The sequence below is a fragment of the Chelonoidis abingdonii genome, chromosome 1 (assembly GCF_003597395.2).
Source record: "Chelonoidis abingdonii isolate Lonesome George chromosome 1, CheloAbing_2.0, whole genome shotgun sequence".
Classification (NCBI taxonomy): Eukaryota; Metazoa; Chordata; order Testudines; family Testudinidae; genus Chelonoidis; species Chelonoidis abingdonii.
Genome location: NC_133769.1, coordinates 261713313 through 261734750, shown reverse-complemented (window position 1 = coordinate 261734750; position 21438 = coordinate 261713313). Strand labels below are relative to the sequence as shown.

Here is a 21438-nt window from a genome sequence, read left to right as displayed (position 1 = left end):
GTTCCATCATAAACATGTTTTTTTTATGATGATGTCAGGCAGGCTCCTCTATGCTTCGCCACCAGTCACGCTCATTCACAAGGTATTACTAAAGATAAGATAGGACCAGGCCAGCGTCATATTTACCATCTCAGTATGGGCCCATCAACTCTTGTTCTCTGCTCTCCTGGTACTGTCAGTGATATCTCTAATTTCTGTTCCACTAGATTTGAACCTAATCCTCCAGTATCATGGTCTCCTACTCCACTCGAGTCTACAATTGCTTCACTTACCTGCATGGCTAGATACTCCAGCTCCATGGCTAGATATTGTAGAGCAGGTCTACTCAAAGACATTCAAGAGATCCTGCTAAACAGTAGAAAGCCTTCTACAAGTGCTGCTTCCCTCTCTAAGTTGAAGCGTTTTTCTGTCTGGTCTCGCCAGTATGAGGTATCACTGATCTGTTCTTCAGCTCAGCATATTGTGGACTACTTATCATATCTGAAACACCAAGGTTTTGCAGTGAGTTCCATCATCTGGAAGCTATTCCAGTGTTCCAGTCTAAAGTGGACAATCACTTTATTTTTTCCAATGACATGTGCATAAGATTTTTAAAAGGCTTAGTCAGATTATACCCTCAGAGACAAGACCCAGTTCCCCCCCAGGATCTAAATTTAAGATTGTCAAGAATTAGGTTATCCATCTGAGCTTGTTCCTGTTCTCTGCTGCAGCAATCAATGCAGGTGGCGTTTTTGGAGGTCGTTACCTTGGCCAGAAGAGTAGGGTAACTATGGGCATTAATGTCAGGGCTTCCATATACAATCCTTTTTTTTAAGGGCAAGGTTTACCTCTGTCTTCATCTGTAGTTCGTCCCAAAGGTGGTTTCTTCTTTCCACATTAAGCAATTTATTTACCCCTATTTTACCCAAAGCCACATACGAGCAGAAAGGAACAGCATTTGCATATCTTGGATGTCAGGCGATCCTTAGTGTTTTATCTGGACAGAACCAGGCACTTTCATAACTCCTCCCAGCTCTTTGTAGCAGTGGTGGACAGAATAAGAGGTTGGTCAGTGTCCATCCAGAGACTTTCTTCCTGAATAAAGAACAGGAGTACTTGTGGCACCTTAGAGACTAACAACTTTATTTCAGCATGAGCTTTCATGAGCTACAGCTCACTTCTTCGGATGCATAGAATGGCACAGACAGACGGGAGATATTTATACATACAGAGAACATGAAAAGGTGGAAGTATGCATACCAACAGGAAGAGTCTAATCAATTGAGATGAGCTATCAGCAGCAGGAGAAAAAAAAACTTTTGAAGTGATGTTTCCTGTATATGCATGTACTATGACTTGGCTAATGTTGCTCTGTCAGACAGAGTCACAGCTCATTTGATGAGGCCACAGTCGGCCTTAGCAATCTTTCTGACACAAATTCCAATTGCTGACATTTATAGAGTGGCAACCTGGTCCTTTGTCCACACATTTGTCCCCTACTATGCTGTGGCTCAAGACTCCAGAGACTATATTAGAGTTGGATGAGTTTTTCTCTAATCTAGATCCCGATCCCATCTCCTATTCTTACTACTTGCAGGTCAGGAGTGGAATGCACTTGTGCAATCACTCAAATTAAAAATGGTTACTAACTTGTTCCATAACTGTTGTTGTTTGATATGTGTTGCACGTTTGTTTCATGACTCATCCGCCTGTCCTTCTGTATCTGAGTTCCAGCAAGAAGGAATGGAGGGGTGGAGGGTTAAGGCCTCATGCTGCATGGCAGCAGGAGGAGTTTGAGCCAACCAAAGGGTACTGCTGAGGGGAAAAATTTCTGATGGCCATGCGCTGGGTGCACTGACACTGAGTGGCATGGACGCGTGCAACATGTCTCAAAGAACAGTTGTTACAGAACAGGTTAGTAACTGTATTTTGTCATGGCTAGACAGCCTTTATAAGGGCTGCTTTGCTTCTAGTAAAATTATGTATTACTCACCAGCAAAACCTTCCTCTATCTTCTCATTGTCTGTCTGTCTTCCTCTAAAGTCATACAGTCTAGATGTGCTTCCTAGTTACAGTTTCTAGATGCCGTTATGCATGCTGGAATGACCCATTAAATTGTTCCCGGTATCCCATATAAGTCTCAGCATAACAGGAAACTTAAGGCTTTTTTACTTCCTGCTATTCTTGAGTTAAACTAGTTTTGGTGCAGAGCTTTTTGCTGTAGGAGAATCCACAATGAAGGTGAGCTTAAATATACTTATGCTTTTTATCTGAGACTTGCATAAATTTGTTTTCCAACCTTTGTTCACATTTTTAAACTGTATTTTTAAAAAAGAGAAGTTAATTCTTTATCTTTGATCTAATGTCTGTCTGGGGCATAGATTCTAACGCTGTTGATTTACATGGCAGGACAGTAGCAGAGAATTCTTGTTCCTCAGTGTATAATGGACATGGGCTCATCTTTATGAGCAAAAGACTTTTTTTTTTTTTTTTTTTTTTAAGTAAAAAGTAAAAGTTTAGGAAAATTTGAAATTGAGTCACTGTTTGTAAGCAATACCCTCCTATCCTTTTATTTTAATTACTGCCTTAATAAAACAGTCCTTCCTTGTGGTACCAGGTTATGAAGCATTTCTGATGTGTACTTATTTTTAGAATCCCCAGTCCAATAGAGGGTTCTGAAAGCACAAATTATTGTCATATTGAAGTCAGTAGGACACTGTGTGGGAGTCAGAGTCTGCTTTTGTGGATCCTCTTATAGGATCAGCACACTGTAGTTTCATACCTCTATTACACTTTGTAATTTATGTCCACTTAAAAGCTACCTCAGTAAACACATACTTGCAGGAAGCCTGAATCTTTGTAACTCTTTTGGCACTCTCTTTATTTTTCCAAATTGTATGCCAAATTAAAAAAAACCAAACAAACACACATCAACAAGTTGATTTCCAGTAGAATATATACAACCTATGCCGTCCTCTTAATACTGTGTCATCCTGGTGTCCTTTTTTCTTTTCTCTGTGGCTTAAAATGCAACTTTGCCAAAAGGGCAAAATCAACAAATTCTCTGTTCCCTTCTTATAGAGGCTGGCAGTGTCTCGTCCACTTACATAGTATATTATATGTAGATGTTGGGTTTTTTTTTTAATGCTTTATCTCATGTTTCATAGTTGGCATCACAGACTCGCAGCTGGGGGATACTTGAGAGCCCCTTATTATTTCTTCCAACTTCAAATAAGCCTATATGTCCTTTGAATTGTCTCTGGTATGGTGATATTTAAAGAAGTTGTTCTCTGAGATATTTTGTACAAGTTGTACTTGCTTGAAGGACTTTAGTACTTAGTCACTGACTAACAGCTTGATTCTATAGGCACACAGAGCTCTTGAGCCTTGACTACACCAGGGGCTCCCAGTCTTTCCAGACTACTGTACCCCTTTCATGAATCTGATGTCTTGAGTACCCCAGGTTTCACCTCTCTTAAATACGACTTGCTTTCAGAATCAGACATAAAAATACAAAAGGGTCACAGCCACACTATTCCCGACAAATTGCTTATGTTCTCTTTTTTACCATATAATGATAAAATAAATCATTTGGAATATAAATATTGTACTTACATTTCAGTGTATAGTATATAGAGCAGTACAAACCAGTCATTGTCTGTATGAAATTTTAGTTTGTACTGACTTCACTAGTGCTTTTTGTGTAGCCTGTTGTAAAACTAGGAAAAATCTAGATGAGTTGCTGTACCCCCTGAAAGACCTCTGCGTACCCCCAAGGTTGAGCACCACTGCACTACACTATGAAAAATCCATTGCTAACAACTGGTGTCAGCACCAGTGCAGCTAAACTGGACCTGAATGCTGTTCGGCGTCACTTAAGAGTGAAGGACAAGCTGTGGTTTTGGCAGCCTTTTTTTATTTTTTGGTAATCTAAGCAACAGTGCAGCTAAGAACATCTTAGATAATAGTGAATCCTTTACAAAAGACTTTCTTTATTAGGAGACTGCCTGGCTAACAGAAACTCCGAAATCTGTTCCACCTTTATTAGAAAATCAGCTAAACCAGCAGTTCTCAAACTGTAGGCTGGGACCCCAAAGTGGGTCGCGACCCCATTTTAATGGAGTCACCAGGGCTGGTATTAGACCAAGGCTGAACCCGAAACCGGAGCCCCACTGCCTGGAGCCTAAGCAAAAGGGCTTCAGCCCTGGGCAGAAGGGCTCAAGTTACAGGCCCCCTGCCTGGGGATGAAGCACGTGGGCTTTGGCTTTGCCTCTCGTGGTGGTGGGACTTGGGCTTTGGCCCTGCCCCCGCTTGGGGCAGCAGGGGTCGTGTGGCCTCAAGCTTCGGTCTCCCCTCCTGCGGTCATGTAATTTTTGTTGTCAGAAGGGAGTCAGTGCAATGAAGTTTGAGAATCCCTGAGCTAAAAAACTGCTTTGTCGGTCCCATAAATGGTCACTTGAGATAAGTTTCAGTCTGCATGGCTTGCATGTCTTCTCATTTCTCAATTCCTCTCTCCTTCTCTTCCCCTGCCCCGAAAACATATGATCTTTTCATTTCCCTTCTATCTGAGTTCTCTCTTTGGAGGTACAGACTCTTGCTGACATGCCTGTGGGCTGGGTATCTTATCAGAAAATAAACAGGAGCTTGTTGACTTTGTAGATAAAAACTGCTGTGCTGCAGGAGTCTGAGATTCTCTCCCTGTCTTACATCAGACAGAGCAACTATAATAGTGCTGTCCTTGTTCTCTTTCTGATCTTGCGCGTGAGAATTTCATAACTCCTTTCAGCATGAATAGGGTCATGTGCAAGATCTGTTTTCATGAGGTTTTGGTTAAGTTTTACCATTACCTCAAGCAAATGTTCGGGATCATTTTTGTCTGCAAATCCAGACGTTTCATGTCCTCACCTAGTTCTGCGAAGTTTCAAGTGTGTTTTGTCTACCAAGTAATTATATTTAATTACGGATTTTGTGAATTTAGATTCCTCTCCAATAGTTTGTATTTAAAAACATTTTTTTTGTCCGAATATGATTTAGCTGCTAAGTTCCGGTGATTTGACTGTTCAGAACAGAAAACTTTATTGATGCATTGTCTGGGGGCTCATGTCTTCTGTGTTTTTGTAGATCAAAGTGCTTTATGAACTATCGTGTGTGTGTGTGTGTGTATGTAATATGTATACATACATTTAATTAGTCACCACTGTAGTGGAAGCATATCTCAGGTAAAACACAGCAGGTATTTAACAGTACAGTAAGAATAGATTTAAAATTTTTATTGAAGCTAATGTTAGAATTATATAATACACCAGTTAAGGAAGGAGTGTCTCTGTACATCTGCATATAGCGCTTAAATTATCCAAAAGTACAAAGTTTGGTTTAAAAGTCATACAGTACATATATTACATAATCAGGAATAACTCAAATTTAGATTAATAAATTTAACCATACAGTTTAGATGTTAGCATCCAAATATTCTGGTACCATCAAGAAAATTTTAATACAGACAGTTGTAGAAAACAGATATAGCAATGAGTGTAGATTGTCCCTCAGTAACTGAGCATTTAGGATAGGTTGTAGATATAATCCATCAGAGAAGTATTCCAGTTAGTTTCCCAGCTGTTTCTCAATGGCTCTCCAGCTCATCTTTCCTGGTATTGCTGATGTCTGGTGATGTGTTCTAGATAGATGTCCTTCAACCACCTGATGGTGTCCGATACCATGAGTTGTTGCATTAGCCGAGCATAGTGCTGATTCCGCGTTCCCGCTCGTTACTGGGGTCCCGTGCACCCAGGGCTCTGACGATCAGCGTGTGTGTTCAAACCTTGTATTCCCCCGTCAGATATGATGGGAAGAATAACTTTTTCTGCTTGAAAACTATAGAGAGACTCTAGGTAGGCAAACTGTAATGGAGGGCCAAAGCTGGACCAATTCTACATCATTATAATTAACACTCAGCTATCTTAAACTCACACTTCCGTATCTCACTGTGCCCAAATAGAACTATCTGTACTCTGTCTCTAGTTTAAAATAAAATAAAAACATGCACACTAATTCTTACTTCGTAGCTTAAAAAAACAAATAGTACAAAAATTTGGTAAGAAATGTTTGTTCTTGTACTTGTTTGTTTTTCTCATTAGTGGTAACTGTAAACTTACCTAGCTTTTAGTAGTATTTTCTTGATGACTGGTGTCCTAATGTTATTTTTATGTTCCTTTTCAGACTTTTGACGCAAATGACCTGTATCAGGGACAGAACTTTAGCAAGGTTCTCAGCTCCCTAGTTGCTCTAAATAAAGTAACTGCAGGTAAGTAAAATCTGTTCTGCTTTGATGCATACTGTGGGGAAGCGGATCTATGATATCATCCTTAAGGAGCTCGGATAAATTAATATAATCGACATTTCCAAAAATGCTGCCAATGGTCATTTTGCAGAGATGCTTTCTCTTTAAATTTTCTTCATCTTCCCATGTATTAGTCTTGCATTGTTTTAAAGGAGCTTGTAAGGATTTGTCAGTTTTTTTTAGAGGAGGTTTCACAGTGAAGTAAATGTGGAGATTCTTAATTTTTTTTAAGAAGTATCTGATCAGTATGTTTGTTTCTTTAGATGCTAGAAACATACACATTGGGTCCAGTCCTGCAGTCTTCACACATGGGTCAATTTTACTGGTGTGACTAACTTACTTGAAGTAAATGATACCACTCACAGGAATAAGGTTTGCAGGATTGGACTGACTGCCACTAAAGACTTTCTCCTTCCTTTTTAAGTTTCTTTCTGATCCTGCATGGAGTCCATAATCCTGTATTTATGACAGGACACTGTTTTGTCACGAAAATGTTATGAAGTAATCATTAGGTCATCATATTAAGTATCAAAACGAGGAAGAGAAGACAAGCTTTAGGACAAAGGCTCTTATTTAAACACTCCAAACCTTTAAGGAGATAAAAGGTTTGTATAAATGGATGTAAAAAGGAGTCAGCTGTAAATGAATTTTCCTTAGTATGACAGTAACTCTTCAAATGCAATTTCTCATTTTTCATTGTGCTCATTGTTATGTCCATGGCATAAACACATAAAAGTTAGATAGAAAGTAGCAACGTACTTTATTTCTTAGAAATCAGAACAATAACACAAGAACCCTAAAACAGACACAAAACAGTCTGCTCCCTAATACAGAGAGGCAGGATCCACTCCACCTTACTATATAGGCTTTCTGCCTATCTGCAGACTAAGTCAGAGGTCGCACTCTTCCCTGTGGAGCTCCCGAGCTTGCAAGCAGAACTAGGAAATGCCCTCTCCCCCACTCTGAAAGTAATGGACTGCAGTTCCAACACAGCCCTCAATATACCACACTCATTTGTTGTATTACAAAAGGAAAATTGTGTTTTTGTTTTGCATCAGAAAATATTTTTATTGCACTGGTTTAGTAGATTAGTAAAAACGTTTAGGACCAGATATTACAGCTGGTGTAAACCAGCATAGCTTCAGTGAAGTCACCAGCTGACTTTCAGTCTAAGTCACAAGCGTGAATGTGGACCATTTCAGTATTCCTTTAAAGTTGCTACCATCCAGTGGCTGTGGTGGTCTGTGTTAAATACCATACGTTGGTGCTCATGTTTCAAAAGGGAGAACAAAGACTGGATGCTCATTCTAGCTGAACTGTCCTTTTACTTGTAGAAGTGACCAGAACTGTTAAATATCTGAGGCTGACTCCTCGTCCAAACAGTTGCTTTTCCTGTTTTGATGGGGAAGGTATGTGGGAGGCACTCTAGGCAGCATTTCAATGGTTAGTCCTGATGGACTGCTGTCATGATCTCCAATGAGTTCTTAATAGTAATGAATATGTAGCTGTTATATAACACTTTTCAGTAGACCTCAGAGGAGGTCAGTCTCAGATGGGGAAACTGAGGCACAGGGAGGTGATGTGACTTGCCAGTGTTCACCCAGAAGGCCAGTGGCAAGAATAGAACCCATGTCTCCTGAGTCCCAGTCTAGTGCTCTATCCATTAGGCCACACTGCCTCCCTCAAAGACTCTTAACCATACAGACCTTTCCAAGAGCACAGTTCCCAGCCTACCCACAGGCACAGGGATATGGCTAGAGTACTAGTCAGTGAAATAGAATGCTACTATGCAAACACTCACTCCAACCATATTTCTATAACCACACATGGGGTGGGGATTAGCACACTCCAGGCAATGTCCTATGATCACAGATTACATTGCAGGAAGATAGGAGAAACTCTAAGGGGATAGAGGGGAATCAGGGATGGAGGAAAGTTGAAGAACTGAAAGTGGGAGTCAGAGAAGTGGTAAGTATAAGGTGGTGAGAGTCTGTGCAAATGAGGCAATACATGTTTTATCAAATACGCAAATTACAGTATTCCATCAACTTCTGTATTTGTGCAAGTTTAGCAGAAACTTTTTCAAAAGATTTTGGTGGAAAAATGACCTTTCTATGGAGCATTTTTGCAGAGTTTAACTTGTTTCCACTAACTCAAAAATTGAGGGGAAAAATGAGCCTCCTATTTTTTCCCCTTTTTCTGTTTTTTTTTTTTTTTGCCTTTCCCTTTTTGAAGTGGCTGAAAATAATTGTTTCTTGTCCGTTTTTGAAAATTAAAACAAAAATCAGTTTTGCAAAAGAAAATGGGGCAGGGAGAATTAAAAAAAAAAAATCATGAACAAATTAAATACAAAATTAATCAATTTCAAATCCTGGAAACTACGAAACAATTTCAAACCTTTGAAAATTGTAAAGAATTATTTTCCCTTTTTTGTCAGCTCAACGTACCAGATATGAGTAGTCCCTCCTGTTTGGCATTGGGGGAACATGGACAGGGCATTTTGGCACAGCCCTTGCTATTGTGTACTGGATAATATTTTGCAATGGAAAAATAGAGAGTGACAGGCATTCCATAGGCTGTCCAAACTAAACTAAAAAAAGAAAAGAAAATCAAAAACATTGTCAGCAAAGTGAACGTTACATAGATCTTTACAATATGGATACAAGAAACTATTAGTTATATTAAAGATATTATGCAAGTACCACACCAGAGCAAAACTGCAATGTTTTCTTATGATATGGTAGTTGCAGATCTCAGCAAAAGTCCTGACTCTGTTTTCATGGAAGAGAGAATTTCAGGACACAGCACACATCTCTTGAAAACAGGATTTCCAGATAAGAGGGTTTCAAAGTGGTCTTCCTACCACATTCAATACAAGCTGGATAACAAAGCAATATATCAAAGAGGAAATACCTGATGATCTCCATTTGCAAAGCAGGAAGTGGGGGGTAGGGATTTCCATCTGGAAACACAGAGATGAACTGCCTCCAGGTTTACCACTGGATTTGGTGACATGTCAGTTCCTCTGCTTCAGTTCATTTGCAAATTACAAATATGTTTTCTTTTTTCATGGTAATGTATGCATCACAAAGACATTTCAAGTCACTGTTATCCGTTCTTTAAAATATCTTGGTCTCTGACAGTCCTCATATCTGGAATTTTAAAGTTGACTATAAGGAGTATTAAAATAACCAAGACAATTACCTTGGTAGTGAACTTGTGATCCATAAGTGAAATGTTCTATCTTGTGCAATGTTGTCTAGTCCCTCGTGCTTCCAATGTATCATAAAAAAAATTAGAGTTTAGTTATACTACAAATGGAAGAAAACCCCAAACCTATTTTAAGCTCTTGTATTAACATAACGATTAAAAAAAAATTAGCATAGGAAATTTCTAAACTGTTTGGAATATAAGTGCTCCATTGATTTCAAGTGATAGTATGTTGATGTCAATCTGAATAAAATGTATACATCTCTACCCCGATATAGCGTGACTAGATATAACGCGAATTCGGATATAACATGGTGAAGCAGCGCTCCGGGGGGGGGGTGGGGCTCCGCACTCCAGCGGATCAAAGCAAGTTCGATATAACGCGGTTTCACCTATAACACAGTAAGATTTTTTTGGCTCCCGAGGACCGCATTATATTGAGATGGTGTATTTTAGTGAGAAAAGAGAAAAATAACTCTAATAATGCACCAGTTAAACACTATGCATTTGTAACATAGTATATTTATGATCTTTCTGAAAGATAAAGATGAGTCATTGGTACAAGATAAGAATATTAGGAGAACTTCCTGAAGGAACTAGAGCATCCTACGAATACGCCAGCACTCTGCTTCTCTGCTGCTTCATTCATCTTTCACCATACATACACACATCTTTACATTTCTGCCACACTAAATGAGTTGCTTTACTCTCAGTTTTAATTTGGAATGATGGGTATCTTACATTTCCTTTTGTTTCTGTACATGGTACTGCTGGGGAAGTGCAACAGCTATAGACTCAGATTACAAGCCGTGTGTCTGTTTCAGTTAGGGTGACCAGATGTCCCAATATCATAGAGACAGTCCTGATTTTTGGGTCTTTTTCTTATATAGGCTCCTATTACCCCCACCCCCATCCCGATTTTTCACACTTGCTGTCTGGTCACCCTAGTTTCAGTCTGCTGCTGAGAAAGTGCCATGTGCAGGAGCATAGTTGTTTCCCCACCAACCAACAGAACATCCATGCTACAAACAAGCAGGAACGATGGTAGAGAGGCCCAAAGAAAGGGGAAGAGTTGCCTGGTAGCCTACTAGTACAGCATCAGAGCTGGGATGAAATCTGTTACCTTGCTGTTTGGGATCACTAGGCCAGGAGTTCTGCCCAAACAAAGCTGAGATAAGAAGTGACTTTGTGTTGCTGTCTGATGAAGGAGCAGCACTGATGAGCTCTAAAGAAAGCTGAGTGTGGCACTCCTCCTTTGGATGGAAGGTCTCAGCTGTGTGGTCTGTTGGGAAGGGAAGCAAATGAAGAGGTTTAAAAAAACAAACAAAAAGCCCACCACAACAACACCCCTCCATCCCCAGCAACAGCCTAAGCCTTGGGGGAGAGGAAAAAGGAGACAAATTAATATAGAAAGAAGGGGCAGTGGATAATGTTATTTTTTTAATTAAATGATGAATGGGCAGAAATAAAGGGTGTGGATGAAGAACTAAATGAGCAAAATCCAGGTATCAAAGAGAGAATGAGTGGGTAGGAGGAAGAGGGCAAAGAAACAGATACAGCTTGCTTAAATATAGGCAAAAATAATTTGAGTTTCTTTTGACTATCAACTGAAAAGATGTTGGTTATTAGACTCTCTCTTTAATTGGACTGGTAGTGGATAGAAAATGAGAAATACTCTCAATCCTTTCTCTCTTCCTAAAATCTTGGACTCCATCCCCCACCCTTCCTGACCTCCATAAGAATGTGTATGAAGAAAACTGCCACTGTCACAGGAGATTAGATTAAATTAGCCCCTTGTAAGTAGTGGGAGTTGATTGAAGATTGAATTATGGCTCGAATCACTTGAAATCGTGTAACCGGTGTAAGTATTAAGCATAGTTTTTAACTGACATTCTAATGTACCTTGTTTTGTTAGAGTAAATATTTTAACTTCAGAAATATGTTTTCATAATGGAAAAGGGCTGGTATGAATTTTTTTCCAAAATCTTTAATTTTCTGAAAATATAATGGGGGAAATTAGTTAGTTTTCATTGTCCAGGTCAATGATTGATTACATTATGGTTGTGTGGATTTTTTTTTTTTTTCTTTTTAGGCCAAGATTTTCAAACTTGTGTGCTTAAGATTGGACACTTAAATCCACATTTAGGTATATTTGATCTTATTTCTTGTGTTCAGAGGTATTGAGCACCCACAAATTCCATGGTTCTGCTTTAGGCACTCAAGCTTGATCTTGGTGTGTAAAAAGTTTATATAATTTCTGCAATTCTAGTATTTTGCTGTCATCTCTACAGACATTGGACTAGGAAGTGATTCCGTATGTGCACGACCTTCATCTCATCGGATAAAATCTTTTGATTCCCTTGGATCCCAGTCTTTGCACAGTAGAACGTCAAAACTCTTTCAGGGACAGTATCGAAGTTTGGTAAGTTCTGCTGGAATTTAATCATGTTCAAGGATATTTTTTTCTTCATATCAATCTAGATTAAAACAGTTTTGCAAGCTAAAATGGGTGAACCCAGTTTCACAAGTCCTTGACTCCTTTGTTGCCCTTGCATACATGTAACTGGTGCCTCTGAAGTTATGCTTTGTTTCAGTGGCCCTTTTTTTCGTTCTCTTCTGAAATAGAGGCAGTCTTCTGCATGCTCGCAGCCAGAAGTATTTCTGTTGTAACACTAAGCACTTCTTGTTGTTTGAATGTGTACATATTTTTTCTTTTATTTCTTTTTTTTAAATAAAGAATCACCTCTCAAAAGGGCAAATTTTCCATCTCCTCCAATGGGGGACTGTGTCATCCCAACTCTCCAGGGTTTCCAACGGAAGGGAGCCTCCTCTAAAGCTTTGTTCACTCAATCCCAGAGAAAGCAGTTTGGAAGATCTCCCAGCCATTTAGCAGTTTTGGTAGCCTTGTACATTGAGACCCTGAGTCCCAGTTTTCTGAGGACACACACATGCGCGCGCACACACACACACTTTCACTCACTCTCACTCTTTCTTCATACATAGAACCACATTGCTGTGTCGGGTATACATATCTTAAGAATCTGTGTTGCAACACCTAATATGGGGTTTGCCACCAAACTGAGAATCTCATAGTTAACAGACTTGTAGCTTTACTGGATTCACAGAGGACAAGAGACTGCTACCAATAGCACAGTCCTCAAATAGCTCCTAGTTCCTTCTTATCCCCAAAGTATGGTGGCCTGAGAGGGTCTGTCTTTGTGCAGTTGTAATAACTGATTCCTCAGCAATAGCTATAGGATCACTTTGATGCTATGTGAGTGTACTGTGTACATGTCACATGCTCTGAGCAGTTGACTTCCAACTATGTTTTGAACACATTATAGTCAGTGTGTAGTAAAAAAAAGTCCCCTCTTGCAGGTGGGGACATGTGAGACCAGGTTCAATTTTTTCAAGTTTTTTCTTAAAACTCCACTGTGGGAACATCAGTTGTAGGACATCCGAACCCAGTGGAATTCTAGTTCTAAGACTCCTAATTACTGAAGCCATGGAATGAAAACTGATTTTGTCTGTCTAGGAATATACAGCCTGTTCTATAAAGAAGGTAGTGGTAGTTATTGGCTGGCTTGTCCATTGGACTCACTTTCAGATTTAGAGAGAGCAAACGTGGAGGCATGCCACAAAACACACTGGGCTATATGGGCTGCCCTCGCCACTGGTTTTCAAAATCAGGTTGTCCAGCAGAGAAGTCATATACCAAAATGTACCTTCCTGTTCTGACACTTCCAGGGGGAACCTGGCGTTGTGAGACATCTCACTATCACTTGCTCTTCACGTGAGGAAGCCTTGTCTGTGCCTGCTGGGAGTCAGTTCCCCAATTCTGGCAGCCCAAGCGCTCTCTCCTAGGCCTCCCAGACCTCTCAGTCTCTACAGGTTAGTGATAGGCACACTCCAACCCTCAAGCCCTCTGAGCGTTATCCTCCTTTCATGAGCCACACACACTGTCAGCTTGTCTCATGGATGAAGGATCCAGTGTGGTGCTTGGCACTCCAAGATATACCCAAACAATCCATTGTCTTTTTTTTAAAGTAGGACATGCTCCTGCTCCTGCTCTTTGTTCCATCCTCTGTTGTAGATTTTGCAATGTCTTACTGTATGTGGCTCAGTATGTAAATGAGCATACTCTGTAAGGCATATGATACACAAATGACCAGACAGTGAGAGAGTTTTCTGTTATCTCCTGCCTGAAAGAAACATTCCCGAGGTATGTCACCTTCTGGTGGAGTTAAACCAGGTCAAGACCTTAAGAATCTTTCCTTTTCAGTATAAATACTTAACTCCTTAAATATTATCTGTACCTATATTTTGCATGATTATGCCAACCAGTGGGCTACTGGCTCTCAGAGATCTCACTTGCTACCTAGCACACATTCATCCAACCCAGGGGATCCCTATATAGGCCTGTGAACTAGCACACATTCATCCAACTCAGGGGATCCCTATATAGGCCTGTATAGGGAAAAAAGTCTGCATGATCATGGGGAACTTCCATGTGAATCACACATGCTGGTGGCTCTCATGCTTCCAGTATTAAAACAGCCTGGGAACTTCTAAATATTGTAGATGATAGTTTCCTAACTCAGAAAATGTTGCATTAGATCTCCTCTTGAAAGAGACAGAGGATCTGGAATTGATTACATTTATAATGTGCAAACAGAATGAAGTCCACACCAGTGATATATATACTTCATACTTTAAAAGGATTAACTTCACAAAACTGAAAATAAGTATGAGCCAAATCAGTTAGGAGGAAGATTTAATCAGAAAAATGTGAAGGATAATTGGGAATTGTTTAAGAATATGTTACCAAATATCCCAAAAGCCACAATCCCACAATTGAGAAAGAAGGCCATATTTGTTTAAAAAAAAAAAATAGGTTTAGAGGGTAAGTGAAGGCAGTGCTCAAAAATGGAAGAATTGGGAATTTGATAATCATCAATATAAATCAGAAGGTATAAATGGGAGAAAATTGACACAAGGAGAACTCTATAGTCAGCAGAGTTAAGGAAAATGACGAGTTTTTAAGTATATGAGGAACAAAAAAAAAATACTAACAGTGGTATTGTTCCATTAGTAGATGTAAATGGTGGAATTATCAATAATAATGCAGAAAAAGTAGCAATGTTCAATAAATATTTGTTCTGTATTTGGAGAAAAAACAGATGATGATGTCATATAACAGCATTCGTTCCATTCCACTAGTATTTCAAGAGGATGTTAAACAGCAGCTACTAAAAGTTAAATCTTTATAAATTATCAGGTTCATATAACCTGTAGCCAAGCATTTTAGAAAAACTGTCTTGAGGATCTTGCTGGACCAAGATGTTGAGTTTTTTCCAATAAGACTTGGAACACCCGGGAAGTTCTAGAAGACCGGAAAAAAGATAACGTTCCAATATTTAAAAAGAGTAAATAGGATCACCTAAGTGAGTATAAGTCTGTCAGTCTGACATGGATCCCGGGTGAGACAATGGAGTGGCTAACAAGGGAGCTGATTAATAAAGAATTAAAGAAGTGTAATATAATTAATGCCAATCAGCATGAGTTTATGGAAAATAGATCCTGTCAAACTAATTTGTTGTTGTTGTTTTGCTGAGGTGACATGACTGAAAAAGATAATAGTGCTGACGTAGAATACTTAGATGTCGGTAAGGCATTTTGCTTGGTAGTGTATGACGCTGATTTTAAAAAAAATGCCTAGAAAGATATAAAATTAACATAGGCCACATTGAATGAATTAAAAAATGGCTAACTGATGGGTCTCAAAATGCAGTTGTAAATGAGGAATAGTATTTGAGCAGGTGTGTTTCTAGTGGGGTCCTGGAGGGAGCAGTTCTTGGCCCTATGCTGTTTAACATTCTTATCAGTTACCTGGAAGAAAATGTAAAAACATCACTGATAAAGCTTGCTGATGACGCACAAATTGGGAGAGCAGTAAATAACGAATACACTGATACAGACAGATCCAGATTGCTTGGTAAGCTGGTTGTGAACAAACAATATGTGTTTTAATATGGCCAAATATAAATGTATACGTCTAGAAACAATGTAGGCCATAGTTACAAAAGGGAGAGTCTGTCTTGGGAAGCAGTGATTCTGAAAAAGATCTAGGGGTCATAGTGGATAATCAGGTGAACATGAGCTGTGGCCAAAAGAGCCAATACAGTCCTGGGATGCATAAACAGGATAATCTTGAGCAGGAATAGACAAGTTATTTTACTTCTTTGTTTGGCGCTGGTGCAATCACTGCTGGAATACTGTGTTCAGTTCTGGTGTCCACAATTGAAAAAGGATATTGATAAATTGTAGATAGTTCAGAGAAGAACTGTGAGAATGATTAAAGGATAAGAAAACATGTTTTATAGTGGTAGACTCAGGGACTTCACTCTGTTTAGCTTATCAAAGAGAAGGTTAAGGGATAATTTGTTGAGTCTGTCATTACCTATATGAGGAACAAATACTTAATAATGGTCAGAGAATGGAGCAGAGAACAGTGTAATATGATCCAGTGGCTGGAAGTTGAAGCTAGAGAAATTCAGCCTGCAATTAAGGCATACATTTTTAATGGTGAGAATAATTAGCCATTGGAACAATTTACTGACACTCATGGTGAATTTTTATGCCGTTGTCGTTATTAAAACATAGTTGCAATGATAATTTAAGTCCCATCCCAATTTTAGGCCTTCCAGAGCCTCTAAACAAATTTTATTCTGGAGCAGTCTCTGTTAGTCTTCGACATAAAAACAATAGCAAAAAAATTGTTCTGTAATTATACCAAAAACAACTGAAAGGCAAACACTTTGACAAGAAGGTTGCACCCATTGAAATGAATAACATACACGCATAGACTTTAAGACTAGAAGTGTGACCTCCTGCACGTACCCAGGCTACAGAATTTTACCTACCCACTCCTCTGATAGGCCCATAATTTATGGTTGAGTTACTGAAGACCTGAAATCTTGATTTAAAGACTTCAAGTTACAGGCACCAACCTTTTACACTAGTTCAAACCAGCAAATGGCCCATGTCCCATGCTGTAGAAGAAGGCAAAAAAAAAAACAAAATCCCAGGGTCTCTGCCAATCCGACCTGGGGGAAGATTCCTTCCTGACCCCAAATTTGGTGATCGGTTAGACCCTGAGCACATGGATGAGACCCATCAGCCAGACATCTGGGAAAGAATTTTCTGTAGTAACTCAGAGCCCTCCCTATCTAGTGCCCTATCTCTGACCATTGGAGGTACTTGCTATTTTTAGGCAGTCCCATTATATTATGTCCTCCGTGAATTTATCAAGCTCAGTCTTGAAACAAGTTAGGTTCCCCTCACCCACTCTTCTCACCTGGGAACTGCCTTGCGTGTGGCACAAATCAAACAGAAATGATTGAAACACTTCACCCTGCATTTACTCCTCCAGTTAGATTTAAAGTTGCAGGTTTGCTAATAGATGCTGCAAGTGAGGAAATAGAGGAAAAAAGAATCAGCACTGGTACTAATGCAAGATGGTTAGTTGAATACAAACTATGACCTGATAATGGCTATAAGCATCCATACAGGCAAATATTGTTACTACTTACTGCCATTGATTCTGTGCCTCAAAATAAATCCACAAACTATTGTGTCCAGGTTTTTCTGAAAGCACCATCCCAGAAAGCAGAGGAAAAATATGACCAGGATGTGACTACCATTTGCTCAAACAATGAAAATAGAATGAAAAAAAGAGACTTTCATGAGTGTCGTCAACCTAAACTTCTGAGCCAAGGACTATTTAATATTAATGAGGAAGAAGTAACACCTAATACAAACCTAAAACACATTGTGAATGTCTTATGTTTGAAGAATGGCTGTTTTAATAACTGTATCACATAGTAATTGTGTTACTTCCAATAAACCTTTGTGGGTTTTTTCCAGAGCAGGGTTGTCACGATTTTCCCCAGTTTAACTAGATTTCAGACGCTTCAGTCCAAACACTCCAGATCTGAATCTCCTAATATGATGTATTACAGAAACAAGTTTGAGATGCAGACACTGACATAGATCTAAACATTAAGATTTTGGTTCGGGTCCATCTGTTTTCCCTTCCTCACCCCTCCAGTCTCAGTCTTGGAAAGAACATTTTTCCATGAAGCAGTTCTGTTTCTTGGTAATTGTAGGGTTACCACACTTCTGGGTTTTCCAAGACATGACTCTCTTTTTTGGTCCTCTGATCTCTTGAAATGTGAAGAAATGTCTGGGATTTTTTCCTTGCTTGTGGAAGATCAGAGAGACCCACCTCCCGAGGGCCATAGCTAGACCCTTTAGCTCCTGGGGCAAGCAGGGGGAGGGATAGCTCAGTGGTTTGAGCATTGGCCTGCTAAACCGAGCATTAGGAGTTCAGCCCTTGAGGGGGCCACTTAGAGATCTGGGGCAAAATCAGTACTTAGTCCTGCTAGTGAAGGCAGGGGCTGTACTCGATGACCTTCTGGGATCCCTTCCAGTTCTATGAGATAGGTATAAGCAAGCATATGTGAGCTTCCTGCCTTTGAGTCCCTGTCATTATTCCACTCCCGTGGCTTTGCGCCCTGGGTCCCACTTGCCCTGACCTGGTTACGGCCCTGTATTTCCTCCGCGCTCCAGTTGGTCCCTCCCCTTTATTCGCAGGTGCTGGATCCTACCTGGCCTGCCAGGTAAGTGGAGCTGGCCAGCACCTCTCAGCTGGGCTGCCTGCCCCACTGCTGAGCTTCAGAGCCTAGCAGGGAGGGGTGCCAGAGCTAGGCCCCAGCACCCCTGCAGGGAGGCGCTGACTGATGGGCTGGTGCTGTGTCCTGGGCCTATACCAGCCATCCTGCCACTGTGTCAGGGAGCGCAACACTGCGCCTTACTTAGAGTATGAGGCTGTATGCACTGCCCTCCAGCAACACCCTTGAATACCCCTTCCCAGTACACACACACCCCCCACTAGAGCCCACCAACCGTACTGCCCCCAGCTCCCTTTCTCCTTCCCCCGGCAGTGTCTTCTGTTTGGGAACTTGAAACAGGATAACCCTAGGTTTCCAAAGACATTTTCAATTTGTGCTATTCATAGAGATCTTGAATCTGGTCTTTAAAGAGGACAAATCTTTTTCATTTTACTTTTGTTGGCCTTGTCTGATTCTAAGACGTCTGAGTGGGATAAAGTACAATGGCGAGATAGATGAACCCTTGCATATTGGGGTCTGCAGGTCTTGTACAGCTTCTGATAAAAATGGTGTTTTAATTTTAATATGGTTCTTTTTGATGAAGAGACTTGTATATTGGTCATGAAATAACCCTTACGCGCCTAAAGTTCTGTCCTTCATTTACGTTTTCACTTTTTAGGACATGACAGATAACAGCAATCATCAGCTGGTGGTGAGAGCAAAATTCAGTTTTCAACAGACCAATGAAGATGAACTTTCTTTTGCAAAAGGAGACATTATTCATGTTACGAGAGTAGAAGAAGGAGGCTGGTGGGAAGGGACTCACAATGGCAAAACAGGATGGTTTCCTAGTAACTATGTCCGAGAAATAAAATCAAATGGTAAGTCTGAAAGAGAACATATTTGCAAAATGTGATTCTTGGCTTTCAAGAAGAGATGGAAATAACTGATTATGTTTCCTAATGCTAATGAATGCATGATTAGTGTTCAGTATGTACACTCAATCTGTCCCAGCCATAAGAATCCTTAATTCTTACAAATTATTAACACAGTTTTTGTTCCTAGATTGAGTGCATGGGGGAGGAACATTTTTCAAGGTGCTGAAAGAGTGCGCTATAGAGATGTAGACATATCTCTGTTTGTATCTACTATATTTACAATCAAGTTTGCCTTTGTCACCTATAACTATTGATTTCAGTACTGTGGGGTCGGGGAATGTGAAGTTCTGGTGTTGACTTCTGTTATTGATCGATAACTTTTCCAGGGAGGCTCTCCACATTCTCTACTAAAATCTTACTGTCTACCTAGGCTGGTTAGTACATAGGTGTTTCATGGAAATTGTCATAGACTGTCAGGGTTGGAAGGGACCTCAGGAGATCATCTAGTCCAACCCCTGCTCAAAGCAGGGCCAATCCCCAGACAGCTTTTTGCCCCAGATCCCTAAATGGCTCCCTCCAGGATTTAACTCACAACCCTGGGCTTAGCAGGCCGATGGTCAAACCTCTGAGCTATCCCTCCCCCACTTTGTGCTTTTTTATTATTGACCACTGCATGGACAACCCTTAACTTTTAACATTCTGAACTTTGCATATAATATCTAAAGAAGCCAGAGTGTTCTTAAAAGATAATCTCCAACAATATGGAATTGAAAGTTTTAAATGGAACATGTCATATTTTTCATAAAACATTTATCTTTTTGAAGTAAGTATGAATAATCGTATTTCCATGTTGCTAGCTATATATTTTAAGCATGCCTTTGTACATTTTCAAAATGATTCTTTCTGACTGTCTTCCTGCTCAAAATATGCATATTGTTTTGTGAGGAGACAAGCTTTCTATTTCATTGTGTATTTCAATAAATTGTCTCTACACATTAGATTGTTTTTATATACATTTTTGCATACAATGTAAAGGGAAAAATACTGGTGAGCATGCACACATGCATTTAATATTCATAAACTCTGGGCAAGATTAGCTTCTTTAGACAGAAGGATAATTTGTTAGTTAAATTTGGATGCGTGTTATGATGATATACATGTAACTGTTCCCATCTGTCACACTGATTTTTGTATGAAATCTCTCTTCTTCCTTTAATAAATTTCCTTTTCATTTTATAATTGAGGTCAAGTGCTGTGTGTCATACAGGCATAGTGGTCTAAGGTAAAACTGGTAAACTGAGCTACGCTATTCCTTTGGGAACAGAGGATCTGGGATTTCTGTGTGCATCCAGTGATCAGGGACTGGATTCCAAAGGGAGCCACTTTGAAGGGGTGCATCTCTTAGCAGCCGTGTATTTGCCTTGCAGGTGGGCTTATGCACATATTCCCCATGATTTAAGAGGGAGAGTGCTTGAGTAGGCTGATTTTATTAGGGAGTTAACACCCATGCTATATAGGCTGGGCCCTACCAAATTCATGGTCCATATTGGTCAATTTCACAGCCAGGGGGTTCTAAAATTAATCACTGTACCTGTGAGGGGTCCTAACCCAAAATGCGGTCAGGGTAGGGGGGTTCACAAGGCTATGGGATTGCTATCCTTTCTTCTGCTGGCAAGGGTGCAGCCTTCAGAGCTGGGCAGTCAGAGAGGAAGGCTGCTGGCAGGGCACCCACCTGTAAAGCCAGCATCACCTCCAGCAGAAGTGAGGGTCGCAGAGTATGGGGGATGGGTTACTATTGATCTGGTTTTCCTGGCAGTCTCCTGTTCGAGTGGGGGGCTGACAGTTGAGGCTGCAGCCCCCCCGTGTGGGGGTTATAGTTCCAGCCGCAACTTCGTGGGGCAGGGGGAGGCAACAGCTGGAGCCATCCGAGCTTCCTGCAGCTGGAGGAGATCCCAGAGGTGGGTCTAACCCACCCCAGGAACAGCCCCTGCAGGGGAAGAGGAAGTTTCCTCCCTTCCCATCCCCAGCGGATTAGCAGCTGGAGCTCTGTGTAAGGCAGGAGCCCTAGCTGGGTGCCATATTTCACAGGGGAGATTAGATTTCACAGTCATGAATTTGATAGGGCCCTAAAAATATGCAAGACTGCCTGATGCTGAAGGCAGGTGGTAGCAAGGTGACTGTTAGCCCTGAGTACCCCGGAAAAAGTCACAGTGGCATAATTGATGAGATCGGTACCCTGTTTGCTAGCTAATCAAAAATCGCTCTTCCAGCATTTATAAGCCAGAGACTCGGAGATTCAGAAGCAAAAAGGTTGGAAACAAATAAAGTAAAGGTTGGAGTTTATTAATTTGTTTATTTAGGG

At 40.4% G+C, this 21438-nt stretch overlaps 1 protein-coding gene across 9 annotated transcripts in view; it reads left to right on the top strand.

Moving 5' to 3' along the window:
• ARHGEF7 (Rho guanine nucleotide exchange factor 7) overlaps nt 1–21438 on the top strand; it is a 232028-nt gene that overhangs the window by 87681 nt on the left and 122909 nt on the right. For all 9 annotated transcript variants that reach the window (XM_032764967.2, XM_032764968.2, XM_032764971.2 and 6 more), the window contains 3 exons: nt 6196–6280; nt 11818–11948; nt 18878–19079. In XM_032764967.2, coding sequence (XP_032620858.1) covers nt 6196–6280; nt 11818–11948; nt 18878–19079 — 418 coding nt within the window. The remainder of the gene's footprint in view (nt 1–6195; nt 6281–11817; nt 11949–18877; nt 19080–21438) is intronic.